General features: G+C 41.3%; 1 protein-coding gene across 2 annotated transcripts in view; it reads left to right on the top strand.

The window, feature by feature from the left end:
- The first annotated feature begins 3,216 nt into the window (after positions 1-3,216).
- Positions 3,217-17,135, top strand: part of TRAF3 (TNF receptor associated factor 3) — a 118,123-nt gene continuing 104,204 nt past the window's right edge. Inside the window, exon 1 of one of the 2 annotated variants that reach the window (XM_075615023.1) lies at positions 3,217-3,299. In XM_075615023.1, the coding sequence (XP_075471138.1) occupies positions 3,275-3,299 (25 nt within the window). In that variant the 5' untranslated portion in view covers positions 3,217-3,274. Of the gene's footprint in view, positions 3,300-10,573; positions 10,836-17,135 lie in introns of those variants that run through there. The other variant, XM_075615024.1, reaches the window with a different exon arrangement.

The following is a 17,135-nucleotide window of genomic DNA, read 5'->3' as shown; positions in this document are numbered from 1 at the left end:
CTCCTCCTTTTCCCCCTTTTTATTTGGGCCCTCGTCAACCTCCATTTCTGAAAACGGGAAAGGATTTATTTCTTCTAATACTTCGTTATGGTCCGCTATTGAACTCTGGGCGCTATTCTGAGCGGGGGACCACATTTTTAGAAAATGGGGAAAGTCGGTCCCTATTAACACATCATGTGCCAGTTTGGGTACAATACCCACCTTGAAATCTAAAGAACCAAACTCTGTTTCAAAAAAAACATCAACAGTGGAATATTCATGATTATCCCCATGTATACAACAAATTGCCATTCTTTGTGAACTGTTTCCCTGTTTCTTCTTAATGGGCAAGAGGTATTCGGACACTAGTGTGACCATGCTCCCAGAGTCCAGAAGTGCCCGAACCCTCCTACCATTAACCTTTACAAATGCCCACAGATGGTTATTCAAGGGGTCCTCTGGGCTAGGGCGCATACATTGGGACAACAGCGAATAAGGTTCCACGCTGTTGCATTGCATGGGCTCATCATTTAGTGGGCAGATTTTTGCTGTGTGGCCCCTCTCATGACAATTTACACATTTAGGTACATAGTCTGTGTCCCACTTAGAGCCTTTTCCCGGCTCCCCATGTTGGCTATTGCCCTTAGTGTGCGAACCACTGTTGCTGGTGCTGCGTGAAGGTGGTCGCCGCTCTTCAGCTCCCCTTAACCCCGGTACCCTTTTACCGTCTCTGGAAGAGTCCTGGAACCTCGGGTAGTGGGGTTGCTCCACGACTGTGGGTTGCGGGTGCTCTCCTGCTGCATTGTACCTTTCTACGAGGGCCACAAGCTCATCCGCATTGTGGGGGTCACTCCGACTGACCCAATGGCGTAAGGCAGAGGGAAGTTTCCTCAAGAACTGGTCCATGACCAACCGTTCCACGATGTGGCTTGCTGAGTTGATCTCGGGTTGTAGCCACTTCCGGGCGAGGTGGATGAGGTCATACATCTGGCTTCGGGTGGCTTTATCCATCGTGAAGGACCATGCGTGAAACCTTTGGGCGCGAACAGCCGTGGTTACGCCGAGGCGGGCGAGGATCTCGAACTTCAATTTTGCATAGACGTTAGCTTCGGCTGGCTCTAGATCAAAGTAAGCCTTCTGGGGTTCGCCGCTTAGGAAGGGTGCGATTAGACCAGCCCACTCAGCTTCTGGCCATCCCTCTCTCTGTGCCGTGCGTTCAAACGTGAGAAGATAGGCTTCCACATCATCCGAGGGTCCCATCTTCTGAAGGTAGTGGCTTGCCCTGGTCATTTTCGGAACTGGGGCTGCCGCTGCCAGTGGAAGGTTACTGATAGTCCCCCTCAGGATCTCGAGTTCCTGCTGTAAGCCCTGAGCGAACCGCTGTTGCTCCTCTCTCAGCAAGCGGTTTGTCTCTTGCTGGTTTGCATTCGCCTGTTGCAGGATTGCATTAGTCTCTTGCTGGTTTATTAACAGCTGTCGCTGGGTTTCACTCGCCTGTTGCTGGGCTTCATTCGCGTCTTTCTGGACAGCGACATTGCGTACCAGCGCACTCACCACGTCTTCCACCTTGTTTGGAGAGAGAGAAAAAAAAACTTTTTTTTTTTTTTTTTTTTAAAGTTCTTTAACCCCCAGACCTTTTAGTGTTCTGCCCGCATTCTCCACCATATGTGACAAACAGCTTACTCCGGGGCTCCGCTGCTTGTCCGGGACGGTTAGAACACGGTCTTTTGGGGTAGGTTAAATGAGGAGGCGTCACGTACTGTTCCTTTAAACAGGCTGTGCCTGGTTTATTCAGTCCCAGGCACTGAGACTGCCACAGTGCATACAACAAAACACATCAAAACAAAAACTGCTCACCTGAGCGATAACTTAACTTAGATTTCCCTAACTCAGGGTGGAAGTGGCTTTTCCACTTTCCAACAACAAAACAAGGTACTTTTGCAGAGTTAGCCAAATGAATAGAACAATTGAACCTGTGTGGGGAAGGGGCTTCTCCCCACTGTGTTCAGCAGCCTTCCAGGCTCTGGAGAAGAGACAAGAGCAAACAGGAAATCAGTCTTACATACCTGATTTCTAATTAGCATGACAGGTGACAGAAATCCCTCAGTTCCAGCGCTTGCCCAAAACTGTGGGATGGAGTGCATGTATTATAAGGCTGCACTCCCAGGCCAGACAGGATAGAAACTGTTCAGTATCCTGGGAGCCCTATATATGGAATTTATTACCATCCCCTGGTTTCTGTCACAATACATACATCAAGGGCTCTTGAGAACTGGAGTTGACTACCCCTGATTTAACCCCTCTCTGGCAGAGGGCCCTGCTTCACATGGGGTAATGTCACTGGAAAAATATGATTTATAAAAGGGGCTTGTTGAAAGGTTTTTATAAACAGATCTACTGATGGCTGCTTCAGTGCAGAAGAAAGCGGGGATCAGGGTCAGTACCTTTACAAATGCATTTATTTAATAGGGAAGACATTTGGAGTAACATTGAGAATCAATCCAACCAACCTCAACCATTTCAGACGTGTTGACAACTAATGTAAAGCAGGCACTGCAGGGGGTTACTGAATCCAGGAGAAGACATGCCTGTTTCTTACAACTGCTCCCCCATATTTTACATTCATTTTGACTCCCATCACCATTCACAGGCTACAAAAGGATCCAGCAGTTGCAACGTATTAGAACTTGTCCCCAGCTGACCTACTGCAGGATTTAGAGCCAGTGAGGGACCAGATTCAGACCTGAGACCCACATGCCCAGAAAGATCACATATATAATCACTGTGTGAATATGCAGTGCTGCAAAATCACCAGGCTTCAGTATTTTGTTGGGACTACACCATTCTGATTATGGGGGTGGCATGCGTACTATTCTTGCAGCCTTTGAAGTGTTGATTTAACCAGGGAATATACCTATGAAGCGATTGCACACAGTCCCGGTGCAGCAGTATATGAGGGGGGTCCCCCCCCCCCCACCCCTGTGCTGTTCTTCCATAGGATCTGCAGCTGCTGCAGCTGTTGCTGCCGTGACCTCACCACTGCGGTGGGTTCATTCCTCCAGGCTGCCTGCACATGAGCTGGTTTGTTCTGCAAAGCAACTAGTCTATCCTCCTGCTGCCCACTTAGCCCATTGCTACCCGGTCGCCTTTTTCTTCTTTTGACAGATGCCTCGCCCAAGATGCTTTTAGACACCGTTGCCTTCAGATAACCTTCTTTTATTTTATCCTCCTTTTTTTTTTTTTTTTTTACATTTTTTTTTTACAATGAAGTCTAGACACCCTGTGCTAACCAGCAATGAATTCAGTAAAGTACGAAAAAGGTAGGTTTTAACACCCATTTCTTGTGCAGTAGGGTAAAAAAAACATCTCAGTGACCAGTGACCTTCCTTGATAAGAATGATATTGTAGGGCTTGTGTAGCACAAGGGGAGGGGGGGGGGGGGGGGTGTACTTGAGTGCATCGCAAATAATAACACTTATGTTCTCATCATCACAACCCACCCTGGATATCTGAATATTTCCTGTTGCTTGCCTGCATATTGCCATGTTAGTGATTTGGGCTGTCTACTTTGCTGCATATGACAGTGCCCACTGTGGCACCACTGTTTCTATAGAATGGATCAGTCATGGGCATTGAGGATACATGGTGAAGCTGGCCCCTTGTGCATGGCATGCAGTGCCAGTGTGTGTGCTTTGCCACGTTTGATGCAGGAGGTACCACTGTTGGTAGGGAATGGGGTCAATAGTAGGCAAGGTTATCTGATCCCCTGAGAAGGAAGTCCTGGGTTAACCTTTGGTAAGAGGATATATTAATAAAAAGAAATGGGCTATCTCAGTGTATCTTTCCTGGTAAAAACTTAAGTAAATAGGGAATATATTTCATTACACGTAAAATAATAAGGCATTTTGCCCATACCACACACAATAAACTCCCACTCCCCCAATGGCACTGCAGTCATACAAGGATCAGGCAATCATGCCTGTGCTGCTCTTATCACTGATCGTATTTTGCAAAAACCAGAGTGCTTTTAATAATAACCTGTGCAATTATAGAACTGTGTGCGAAAGTGAAATAAAGGTTAATCGGGCTGCATTTTATATAAATGAATGCAAAAAAATAAAACGGTCATTAGAGATCCAGCTGCATTAAGGAACGTAAAAATAAACTCCAGAGGGAGTGATTTACATAGAAATGAAGGCACATACTAAGAAAGATAATGAGCTGGGTATAATGTGCAGGGAGTGTGTACATACCGAATGTAAATGTTCACAGCAATAAAGCACAATCATGTATGCATTGTCCTTGTATGGCTTTGAATCTCAGAGCTGAGGGTGAGAAGCTAGGATATTGCTTCTGAATGTGGGTGGTTGCTGTGTCACCCCACAGGAAAACATACTGGGATTTTAGTTTGTTGCTGATTAAATATTGTGCACCACATTCATCATGGAAAAAATAGTCATGTACCATCACACATTCAGGCATTTTATTGTGACGCTGAAAGCAATATTCAGGCAGTGTCTGACAGGTTGTAGGGGGCGATTAATAGACTTACATAGGTGCATGAGCAGTTGGATTCTATAAATAGAAGTTTATGGGGAACAAGAGGGTTAGAAAACATTAGGATCGTACCATGCACAATATGGGCAAAATGTTCCTTAAACGTTTGGTGGTGATCATTTTCGTTTTCCGTTAAAAAAAAAAAAAACATTAAATGTTAAAAGTGATTATTCAAGCTCAGATACATTAGCAATCTGGTAACTAGTATTCCACTCATGTACAGTAAGCCCTGTTTGCTGTTCCTGATTATACAGGTTAGTCACTGGAACAAACAGCAGGCTAGGTGGAAATGCACCATATTCCCCAAAGTATCTTGGTTTTGTTCTGGTTAGGATTATTTCTAGACAGACTATCTTTCTAATTAGCCCAAAGGGAAGGGGGATACAAATACAGTTAGATTAGGACCTCATACCAAGTTGGTTATAACCAGTTACTAAAACCCACCTCTACATCTAGGAAAAGACGAGAATTTCAGAAGGTCAGATAATGTTTTCCGCATTGAATCACTAAAATAGAAAAATATCAGAAGTAGTGTAGGCTTAGTGATTATTCTAATCATACTTATTAAAAAAACGTTGCATTAAATACAAAATAGAAAAGATGTTATAACGTGCAGTTTTGTTAGCCACAGCTAGGGGTCACTCACTCATTTTATGCTGTAACTTGGTATCTTGCAAAATATTACTCTGAAATAAAAAATGCTTGGAAAAAAAAAGATCTAAATAAATGTGTGGTTTGGTAAAACGCCATGAAACATTACCAAATCCAAGACTCTGAAAAGCTAACATTTTGTGCAGATTTTGGACAAAGGAGTTGAATGCAATTGGACACCAAAAATTGGAAGTGTATAATATAAGATGAACCAGTGTATATACTCTAACCACTGTATTTCATCATCCAGTTTTGGATTCACTTTAACAATGCTTTCTGGAATCTGGTATGAAGAATAGAGCAACGCAAAGGCATATGCTGATTTAAAAAAAAAAAGATGTAATAACTGCATATGACCTATAATACTGAACTCTTATTTAAAAAGGCATTGCAAAACTACATTTAACCTTTTCACTGCCAGGAGGACCTGTCCCTCTGGCGAAACGTTTTAAGGCGTCATTCACACGCTTAAACTCGGAGAGAGATTGGTTATTGATCCCTGACTTTTATTGACGAAACAAATGGCATGAATAGATTTCCATGGATTCTTGCAAGTTGACCTTTCAATGACAGGTGATGTTATAGCTGCCATGCCAGTTGGGATGTAACAGCAGTGCAGTCGCTCTGCATTATGGGAGCCATCTGCATCATCTTTACAATGTCTCCTTTTTAACATGGTTTGCTGTGACCCATGTACGTCACTCACTCTGGTCCCTGTTTTCTGTCGAAAGGAAGGAAATAGATCTGAAAAGGGTAGATTCTTGGTTTAAAGCCATGTAGGGGGCACTCAGGAAAGGCAGATGCAGTTTGCAGTTATAATTTTATTATGATAGGAAGAAACATGAATGGATTAGGAACGCTTATCATTTCAGCAGGGCTTTGTTACAGCATGCCAGTTTTAGGTGGGTTCCAACAATAATTTCTTTAAAGTTCTAAAATATTAATTGGGCCTCTATTTAAAAAGCTGAGAATATGTTTTTCCCATGCTATGGAACATGTACAACCTGTTCATTTAAATTTTCCCAAATTAGGGGCAAATTACTTCACAGCATATTCAATGAATTGATCTTAAATCTAGCTGAGAAAGGGGCAGACGTCTTCACGGCAGCCTTGGCACCTTATTTCCTGACTTAAATGACTATACTCCATTTTGCTGAATGATCTCATCAGGTTGAGACTAAAGACCTTATCAAGGTGTCTCCATGGAAACCTCATACATCATCCGGATATCCATATCTACTACATTCTGTTTTTATTGGAGTGTGTTTATGTTCACAAATATGCAGCAACCCAACCTGGTGAGGGTAAAGTGCTGGTATTTATAACAGAGTAGGAAAGCATTGTGTTGCTGGCCATTTTAAATGTAATTCGCAGAAAATACATACATTTATACATATCTATATCATCTTCAGTCCATGTTGATACACTGCTTGATGAAGGCCTCCCCATGAATGAAGGCCTCCCCATGAATGAAGGCCTCCCCATGGATGAAGGCCTCCCCATGGATGAAGGCCTCCCCATGGATGAAGGCCTCCCCAATGATTTTCCAGGTGCAACCTCTCCTCCACGTTACTCCAACACATTTTCTGATTTCATCCTCCCATCTTACTTTTCGTCGTCTTGGTCTTTTAATTTAATCCATGTATATATCGGAGTGACTACTGCAAGTGATATTTTCTCAATGAGCAGTAAAGTGAAGTACACAGTCATGAGTCATGAAGAACCCCCTCTATAGTTTCCAACACTTGTTTCATCGTTCAAAATATACATTCTCAAAGAGAACGCCTCAAAGGTTGAGGTAACAGAACCTTCATGAAATGGTAGTCAAGGATAGTATAAAAATACAAACGTGTATTCAGTACGTACATAAAAACTGTCTCGCATAATTTTCAAATACAATCTTAACAAAAGATCAAACAGCCACAACTAAGACCTACCCATATTATACATGTATCATCACCAATGTATTCAAGGATTAAATAATTATATTCGAGTGTAATAGCAGAAGGGGAGACAGTCTCCCTCTATTAGGCAAGGTAACCTGGGTACTGTAAATAGCAATAAGTAAAAGTATAAACAGAATATCACTCATAGGGGCAGATTTAGTAAGATGCGATGCAGACTATCACACCCCAATCCAGCATTAACTGCTATGATCTCGAATGCCAGTTAAAGCCAGAACGGGATGCAAACCCTGCATTGCATCTTAGTGAATCTTATCCTCTAAAGGGCAACGCAACAACCAAAAACAAAACGTGAATGCGACAATATTTAACAAAAAGTTAAAAAAATCAAAGTTAAAACTGCAGGCTGACACATCAGCACCCACTAGCACCCAAGATTCCTCCAACACCAGCAGTCCAATAGGAATCTGCAACGGAGGATTCTGGGTTCCTTTAGCTCACGGGACCCACCAGATTTGAACACCCATTCTGTTTTCCCTGGAGGCGCGGAGACACTGGTAAGTATCTCTGGAATAGGGTGAGGGGGAGGTTGCAGGTAGCACTTCCAAAACTCATCTAGTCTGTTCAGCCTTCCTTGGTGTTCATCCTACCAATAAATTGTCTATAAAATATAAATCATAGAATTGTATGTATTGATGTATGATTATGTCTCACATATGTTCTATTTTGTTTATCAGTTATATGGATGTGAGAGGGTTAATTCTCAAACCCTCACTATACACAGGTTGTGACATAATACTTTATGTAAAGCTCAATTGATTTTTTTTGTTATTTGTTCTCCCTTTATTTACACATTTTATCTTATACAATCACATTTTAACTTCTTATTCATTTTTAATTTTGTTAATTGATTAAAAATACTTTTACTTCTTTATATGCCAAAGCACCTTTAAGGATAATCAATTTTGGAATGTATACCTATGATTTAGAATTACTGACAGGTGTTTTTAGGTGTATATAAAGACTCTTAAGAGACTGTAATCATATGCCTCTGAGGAAGTCGCTTGCTGTGCGACGAAACATTGGTGGTTCCTGCAGTCACGTCACTCTGACGCACTGCGCTTATCCCCGCCCTCTGATCGCTGACGAAATCTGGGATTCCCCTTCTCAGCTGTTTGCTGGCTTAAACATCTGCTACTGAACTCTGAATGCAGATCTCTCGGCGGTGGCGGAGCCCCTCTGCTTCCCTGGGACAGTAATTTAAACATTGTATCTGAGCTCGACGACGGACGTCCAGACCGGAGGTTGCAGCAGGGAACTGTCCCATCCTATCTCCAGCGTAGTTCTGTGATTACAGCCGAGTCCCACCTGTTATCAGGTTTTTCTAACTGCGATTTTACCTTGTCTGTTTGCGAGTGTGCATTTTTAAAGTTACTTCAACCTGGTATATGTATTAAATGATAATACACCATGGGCATGCGCTTCTGCTTTTTGTTTTTTAGATCTGTTTGGAAATGAGTTTACTCCACAGAAGTAGCTGAGACCCCAATATCATTTGGGCCATGTACCCTATAAGGCATACCCCACATTAACGTACGCAATGGGTCCAGAGCATGTATGTAAAGCGAAAATGTACTTAAAGTGAAGCACTAACTTTTCCCACTTATCGATGCATGTACTGTACTGCAATCGTCATATACGCGCATAACTGATGTAAATAATGTATTTGTAACAGGCTCTATAGTCTCCCCGCTTGCGCACAGCTTTGGTACAGGTAGGGAGCCGGTATTGCTGTTCAGGACGTGCCGACAGGCGCATGCGCGAGCTGCTGTTTGCCTATTGGGCGCTATGTACTTACTCGCGAGTGTACTTAAAGTGAGTGTCCTTAAACCGGGTTATGCCTGTATCCTTTTTTCATCACTGAGACTTTCTGGTGTTTTATATCTCCTATTGTTTAGGATTTATACTTATTGTACCTCTTCTAGCGCTGATTTGTGTGTGTGCGTGGTATGTACCCCCAAAACACATTTCACATGTACCTTTTTTTATTTCACTTTCATCAAATTACTGATCACTGCCTTTTTAACTCAGTTAGGCCGTGATTATACCCCAAAACGCACGGGCGTCGCGTGTAGTGGTGCCAAAATAATATGCAAAAATCCTATGAAACTGTTCATACCGCTGCGACCATACTGCAAAGCGAACGGCTGGGGAAGAGACGGAGGATTTAGATTTTTTTCTTGCGATGGTCGCGTCACGTGAGCGGTTCAGCCAATGAGCGCGAACTGCTCATGGCCACACCTCCGCCACGCCTCCTCTGCTCTCCCTCCCCAGTATAATCAAGATGCTGCTCGGCGGCAGTGCTGGGTGACGTCAGAGTATAGCGCTGCCGCCTTGCAGCACTTGGTATAATCTCAGACTTAGGCGACGGTGACGACACGCTGCGGTTGCTGGAAAAATCAAATTGACTTCTAGCAATCGCGACCAAGCGCCCCTCCCACCCCCCCATGCTGCGGGTCACATACTGTTCTTCAATTGAACAGAGCTGTATTGCATAGCTCAGGGGAAGACGTCTTTACAGTATGTTTTATATTGAATAGGGGAGTATGTGCACATAAGGGGGACATTTACTAACCTCTGTTACGGGGTAACGCAATTCCTCCCCCTGAAAGTGTTTTGCTTTTTGGGGTTTTGCTTTCCATCCTATTAAATGAACTCGAGTTGTGAAACAGATGTTAACTGACAACGATGGTGTTATGTGACTGAATGCTTTCATTTTACTACTATTGTAAAATATGTTGAAGTCTAACACGCAACAATTAAACAAGGAGCAGATCTGGTTAAACATCATATTTAAATTATTATGCTTTATTTAAATGCATTATATTAATTTATGGCTCACGTATAATAGTAGTTGTATGCAAAACTATTCCAAGAGGGTAATCTTTGGGGTTTCCACTGGTGCCATGATGTATGTGTGTGAAAATATTTTTTTATTTATTTAAAAAAATGTTTTACCAGGAAGTAATACATTGAGAGTTACCTCTCGTTTCCAAGTATGTCCTGGGCACAGAGTTATAAAAATACATGGTAACATTAAAAGAACAAGTCAATTCACAGACATATAAATGTATAGAGGGAAACACACACACAAAATACACAATGGAACAGCACAAAACTAAAAGGTGTGTGTGTAATATATATTTGAAATAAATAAGTGTATATAGTGTCCCTGGGAACAGACTGGGAGGGCATGTATTTTGCTTCCCAGGTGGGAGTCTGTGCCTCTGCCTGTCTGGCAGCCCTGTAGCTTTGTGAAGCAGGAGAGAGGCCAAGGGGATTTCCATGCAGAGAGGAAGTAGCTGCAGGGCTCTGTGTGTGTATGTGTGTGTGTATATGTGTATGTATGTGTGTGTGTGTGTGTGTATCTGTGTGATCACAGGCATCGCATTGAAGGGACTTTCCAGGGTTTAAAAAAAAAAAAAAAAAATGCACAACTAGGGGCGGTCTCTCTACAGCAGACTCGCACACAGCAATATGGGGAAGGGGGATTTTCTGCTTCAGCAAACCCCCTGACTGCGGATCAATGGCACTGATGAATCAGACTTTTCTGCTTCAGTCCTAAAGTGGGCTCCTGTGCAAGGAATACAGCCCCCGGTTTCATTGAACGCCTCCTCTGTGCTGCTGCTGCTGCAGAAGTAACATTGTAGCAGGCCAGGCTTCCCCGGCGGTCACTGGTGAGCAGTAAGTGCCCGGTTTTATCTCGTGTGTGTGTTTGTAGCTGGAGACCCGGCTGCTGGTTCCCTCCGGCCGCCCCGTGTCCCCGGTTTATTCGTGAAACCCATTATAATGCAGGTTCTGTGTGTGCTGTATGTGGGCGGAACATGTGCTTAAAGGGGGCAGTGTCTCTGAACACAGGTTGTGGCCGGATCCCACTAGGGGGCTTCTTCTTCTCGCGCGGCACTTCTTTTTCTTCCACACTTAAACTATTAAACTATTCTTGGTTTTTCATTTTATATAAACGTATAATGTATGTAAATGGCTGAGCCATGGCTTGTAGGTGTAGAAAATAGCTTAAAGGACAAACTCATACACACACCCTCCCCCCCCCCTTTTTTCTGTGGCTAACTAAATGCTTTTATTTGTACGAGCTTTCGAGATACACTGATGGATGAAGGGGTTTACTTACAAACAGTGCATCCTGCAATGTATCAGTGACTGAAGCCTATCCCTCCCCCTGTGCAATATGCGATTTATGACTTAAGGTGTTAAATGGTCCCTGAATGATAGTGATGTGTGTGTGTGTGTGTGTATATACATTTATAAAGTGCCCACAGTGTATACAGTGCTTTACAAAAGGTGTGTGTGGGAATGTATACCAATGGTGTGGGTAAGTATAGAAATGTAATAGGGTGTTGCATTACTATTAATGTGTGTCAATACTATGTATGTATGTGTGCATGTGTGTGAATAGTACGTTATCATCCAGCAGGGCTGCAGAACAGCAAAAAGAGGCAGCACTCAGAGGTAAGTGTACAAAGAATTGTATTGTGCACACCCCAGGATTGTATTGTGCACACCCCAGGATTGTATTGTGCACACCCCAGGATTGTATTGTGCACACCCCAGGATTGTATTGTGCAAACCCCAGGAAGAAGATCCCTCTGTGGGATCAAACGTCGGATTTTTATGTCTGTTACAATACAATTCTTTGTACACTTACCTCTGAGTGCTGCTGCCTCTCTTTGCTGTTCTGCTGCCTCTCTTTGCTGTTCTGCTGGATGGTAACGTACTCTTTACATTATTTATGGGACTAGCACCAGGCTTATTTGGATTACAACGTTGGAGTGTTTGCTGTTTTCCCTTGCATATATACATACCGTATATATATATATATATTTATTTTTTCTCTTGGCTTTGTCACTTTTTACATAATTTCTGTACAAGAAACGAATGCTCTTAATATCACATTGTGATTCATAGTTTGTACTAGAGGAACCTTGTTATATGACTCATATTTGTTCAGCTGCAGTGGTCTGCAGTGACACAAGCAAATGTAGCCTGTTTTCAGTATATTCTCAGTAGCAAAAAATTTACATGATAATCTTGTCAACTGGATTGTGTTATTTTAAAATTCATTATTCAGGTGGTAATTTGCATTGAACCTTTCATTGCAAGAATTATTATTTATGCGTGTGTATATGTGTGTGTGTATATATATATATATATATATATATATATATATATATATATATATATATATATATAATCACCACAATTATTAAGGTTATGGTGGGTAAAAAAAGTGACAAAAACCCTCCACAGTAAAGCATAAAGCAACTGTAAATATTACTGTATGTTCATTTGCATGTCTTAGACAGGCCTGCATATATATATATATATATATATATATATATATATATATATATACAACACACACAAAGTTATTCAATAGGTGTTCATTAGGCTATTTTCCATACATGCTACTCACACACTTCATTGTTCTAAACATCTAGTGACTTTGGGGCCTATGCAGAGAGCAGCGAATTTTCGAAATTCGCCATTTTTTGGAGATAATCGCGCAGAAAACAGCAGAAAATGGAGATTTCCGAAAAACGCGCCAATTTTTCTTTTCTATTTGTAAAACTCGCCTCGCGGCTGGCGAGAACCGCAATCTCGCCAGTTTAAAAAATATCCGTATGCAGAGAGGCGCGAACGGCATCTAGCGGCTTTTCGCGCCAATAAAATGGCGCGATTGTCTCCGTTTTGCCTCGCCAAAAAAAACTGCCGCTCGCGGCCATTGCAAAGGGAAAAAAAAAGGCGCGAATTTGTTTTAACACATTTCTGAAGCGCGCATCTCGCCAATTTAAACTCGCCACACGCATCCATGTTAAACATAGCAGAATTCGCACTTTTCTGCATATGGAGATTAAAACTCCAAAAAAGCTACTTTTTAATAAATTCGCCAATTTTAAAATTCGCTGCTCTCTGCATAGGCCCCATAATCCCATCATGTTACCTTTCCCTTCAAGTGATTTATTTGTGCTGTTGGTATTGGTTTACATATTTCATGTTGGTTTGAGATTGTCAGCTATGCTTTGACTAGTCACTCTATTGGTGTTTAGTACGTATTATCCTTAGCTTTGTATAGGTGCCTGTGAACCCATTAACCTTTTGTGATTTATTTGGTCAATTTATGTGTCTCCTGAGTCACTATCCATGTTCATGTTGAGGGTTGACAACTTGAGTCATTCCCTGGCTTTGCCCATGTGTTTTTGGGTAGTACCCGTGACAGGGGTCTTAGCCTTTTTTAAGTGTTTTTAATCATGTACTGTTTACGAATTCTTTTTGCATTGTGTCAAATAATAAAATAATATATTTAATCTGCATACCTGAGTGCTCCCATACGGGTTACTTTTTTCTCTTTTCACCCATATAAATAAATATATATATATATATATATATATATATATATATATATATATATATATATAATGTGTGTGTGTCACTGCATAACTACCTACCTTTGACTGGACTGAAATAACAAGGACGATACTATAGAATCTGCCTCTCGCGCTTAGCAGCAGAGAATTTGAGTAGAAGTCTGTAGGCTATTTTTCAGTTAAAAAAATATCGTCCTACTGCACTATGAAGCTAGAAGCTATAATCTAGCAGGGATCCTCCAAACTATGAGTGCAGAGGAGTGTTGTACAAGACTTGAATCATATACACTAATGACGGAGGACCCTAAGCCCCCACGTCTTCGTAGAGAACATAATCCCGGTGTCACTGGGACTCAGTGGTAAATAATTCCATATATTTGGGTTTTAGAAAAGCACAGAATTATTCCTATGCAGTGGAAGCGCAGCATGTCATGTGATTATGGGGTAAAGCACGTTTGGTAACCTGCCTGGGACACGTGAATGTACACGTGTTCAGTAACATTGATGTATGGTACATGTTTTGTCACTTGTTTACTCGCCATAACTTGTTTGTGTACCTGCTATTTAAAAGGTTTTTATGCCCAAAACTTTGAGTCTATATTTCTGTGTCAGCATTTTCTATACGGTAGGCTCTTGGGTGTACTGGTCTCATCATTCATTGCATCCTCTGACGAAGGTTTTTGATATATATTTGTGGTTTATGCCTTTTTGCTTTCTTCCTTGATTTCTTACAGCCTCCTTTGGACCAGAGGCTGTTTTATATGGATACTATGTAGCATTTCTATTGTATATCCTCTGAGTTTAGTTCCCCCCAGTGAATATTGATAGTGATCCCCTCCCCCAGGACACTGGGCACTCTTGCTGTTAATATTTGTACCACCTGTATGGGGCATGCCTCGCTTCACAATGCAAGCACAGTAACCAGCCTCTACTGCTGAGATCCAAAGGGTGAAGCAGCTGCCTGTGAGTATGTCTGTAGCCATGGACCTCTCTGGCTGTGCTTTAAAAGCTGTGTAATACTGCAGGCATAAGTTTGAAGCAGCAATCTGTACTGGTTGCAATTATTTGACACTGTATTTCTTTGCTTGCTGTAAGAGATCCCTTCTTACCCTTTAATACATGTTTTTATTTTTGTAAATCCGAAGCTCTGTTAAGGAGATAGAAGCGTTTTAAATATGAAGCGTCCTGGAGGTTATATGGAGCTCGTCCCAGAGCATCCTAAAGATGCTTGAGATTAGGAGAATCCTAATTTTTGTTTCTTCTAATCATTTGAATGTTATTGGTTTTCCAGACAAAAAAAAGACAACCTAGGAGAGTGGAGAGGAGCATCATCAATACCCAGTAATTACATATTGGGTATGATCTGGTTTACAGTCATATGGTTTCAGGGGATAAAGAGCCAGGGGCTGGGATATCCTGAGATAAGAGACTCCGGTATGTCTCCATATGAGTCCTATTCATGGGAATGGTAGGGGTGGGTCCCTCGTGTTCAGAGGAGGATTGTGTTGTGGTTCAGGCCGGGAATTCCCGCAAAGGAAAATCATCATTTTTAACACGAAAACATGCTCCTTTATTTTTTTATTTTTTTTAAAGAGCAGGACATGCTCGAGGGGCAAAAGACTAACATATGTATTGAATTCATACAGGCTTCTGTGTGGAGGGAAGGGGGCTGGCGCCTGCGTTACAGAATTCACAGCAAAGCAGCAATCCATGCTGGTATAGGTGTACTGTGTGTGTCGGTGAGTGTGTATAAACACACTAACATTTGACAGCTATTATTGTTCAGCAATAGCTATTTTCTTGAATGACCGTTTACAAGTGATAATGACTGTTGCAGGGCTTAGAAATATATAGATATTTTTTTTGTCTTGTATTTTATTGTAATTTCAGTGTATGATGCAAAATTGGATTGTTTTTTTTAATTTTTTTTGAGAATCCATTCTCCTTTGCTGCATTATACAATTTTCAGTTGCAGAACAGAATCACAAGTGCTGTAGTTTCATCTTTTCTCTTGAATTGGATATGTTTAAAGAAGGATCCTGTGGTCCTTCTGTGATAACCATTTACAGCATATCAGCATTACAGATTTCATACATATAAAAGCGTTCACAAAATGTTATGACTTGCTAAGTACAATTCCATACTGGTGTGCCTGGGACAATATAGCTGTGGGTATAATTCAAACCTTTAATTTTTATTATTACATGATTCAGCAACACTTTCTTTTTCTCTTAACCCCGTGGTTCCCAAACTTTTTCGATTCAAGGCTTACCTCACAGGAAGGGCTTCTGTACCCACATGAATGACGCCATATACAGGCATACCCCGCTTTAAGTACACTCACTTTAAGTACACTCGCGAGTAAGTACATATCGCCCAATAGGCAAACGCCAGCTCACGCATGCGCCTGTCAGCACGTCCTGAACAGCAATACCGGCTCCCTACCTGTACCGAAGCTGTGCGCAAGCGGGGAGACTATAGAGCCTGTTACACATGTGTTATTTACATCAGTTATGCACGTATATGACGATTGCAGTACAGCACATGCATCGATAAGTGGGAAAAAGTGGGAATGCTTCACTTTAAGTACATTTTCGCTTTACATACATGCTCCGGTTAATGCGGGGTATGCCTGTATATATTTTGCTTCATTTGCATAACAATAAGTTTTTTTTTTGTTTTGTTTTTTTATAATCCTATGATCTTTGTTGAAGTGTTTTCGTTCGGAATAATTCACGTTCGCAGTTGGGTTCGTTCCTAAGGAGATAATTGGCCCTCCCCCTGCAGGTTCCCAATATGTGACGGGATTAGTACAGAATGGAAACCCCTTCATGGAATCAAAATATGACAAGAGTGTTGAGTAGGAAAAATATGGCATATTAATAGGATTTGGAGTGTCTGTACTCTATAAAAAAAACCATAGGGCCGCGCTTATAGTGCCAGCGACGTCGCGTCAAAACAAATGTATTTCCGCCGTCGCGGGCGCTTATAGTAGGAGCGACGCGACGGCTTGGTCGCGATTGCTGGAAGTCACTTCAATTTGATTTTTCCAGCGACCGCAGCGTGACGTCAGCGTCTCTGTTTTTTTTAAAAAGTGTAATTTTTTTTTTAAAGTGTATTTTTATTTAAAAAGAAAAAACAAAAAAAAGTCTATTTTTATTTTTTTTTAAAAAGTCTATTTTTATTTAAAAAAACCAAAGGGGACTTTAAATAATAAAGTTTGTCTTTGGGGACCAAACAGTTTGCAAGGGGACACTTGGATTATGAAATGAGCAATGGTTGGAAAGGAAAATAGGAAATAGGAAAATAGAGAGAGAGGATTTAATTTAAAAAAAAATGCAGAATAGTGTGAGGATGGTTTAACATTTTGGGATAGAAGAATTGACCTTTACGTTTTATTATCTTCTCACCCTAAGGACAGTGCAGGACAGTGGCTGACTACTCGATCCAAATATTTAAAAAAAAAAATCTAATATCTATATTTAAATGATGTACTGTATAATATATATATATATATATATATATATATATATATATATATATATATATATATATATACACGCACACACACCCAGCCTTGAAAATTGCAAAGTCAGTATAA

The sequence above is a fragment of the Ascaphus truei genome, chromosome 9 (assembly GCF_040206685.1).
Source record: "Ascaphus truei isolate aAscTru1 chromosome 9, aAscTru1.hap1, whole genome shotgun sequence".
Taxonomy (NCBI): Eukaryota; Metazoa; Chordata; class Amphibia; order Anura; family Ascaphidae; genus Ascaphus; species Ascaphus truei.
This window is presented reverse-complemented; position numbering and strand designations above follow the sequence as displayed.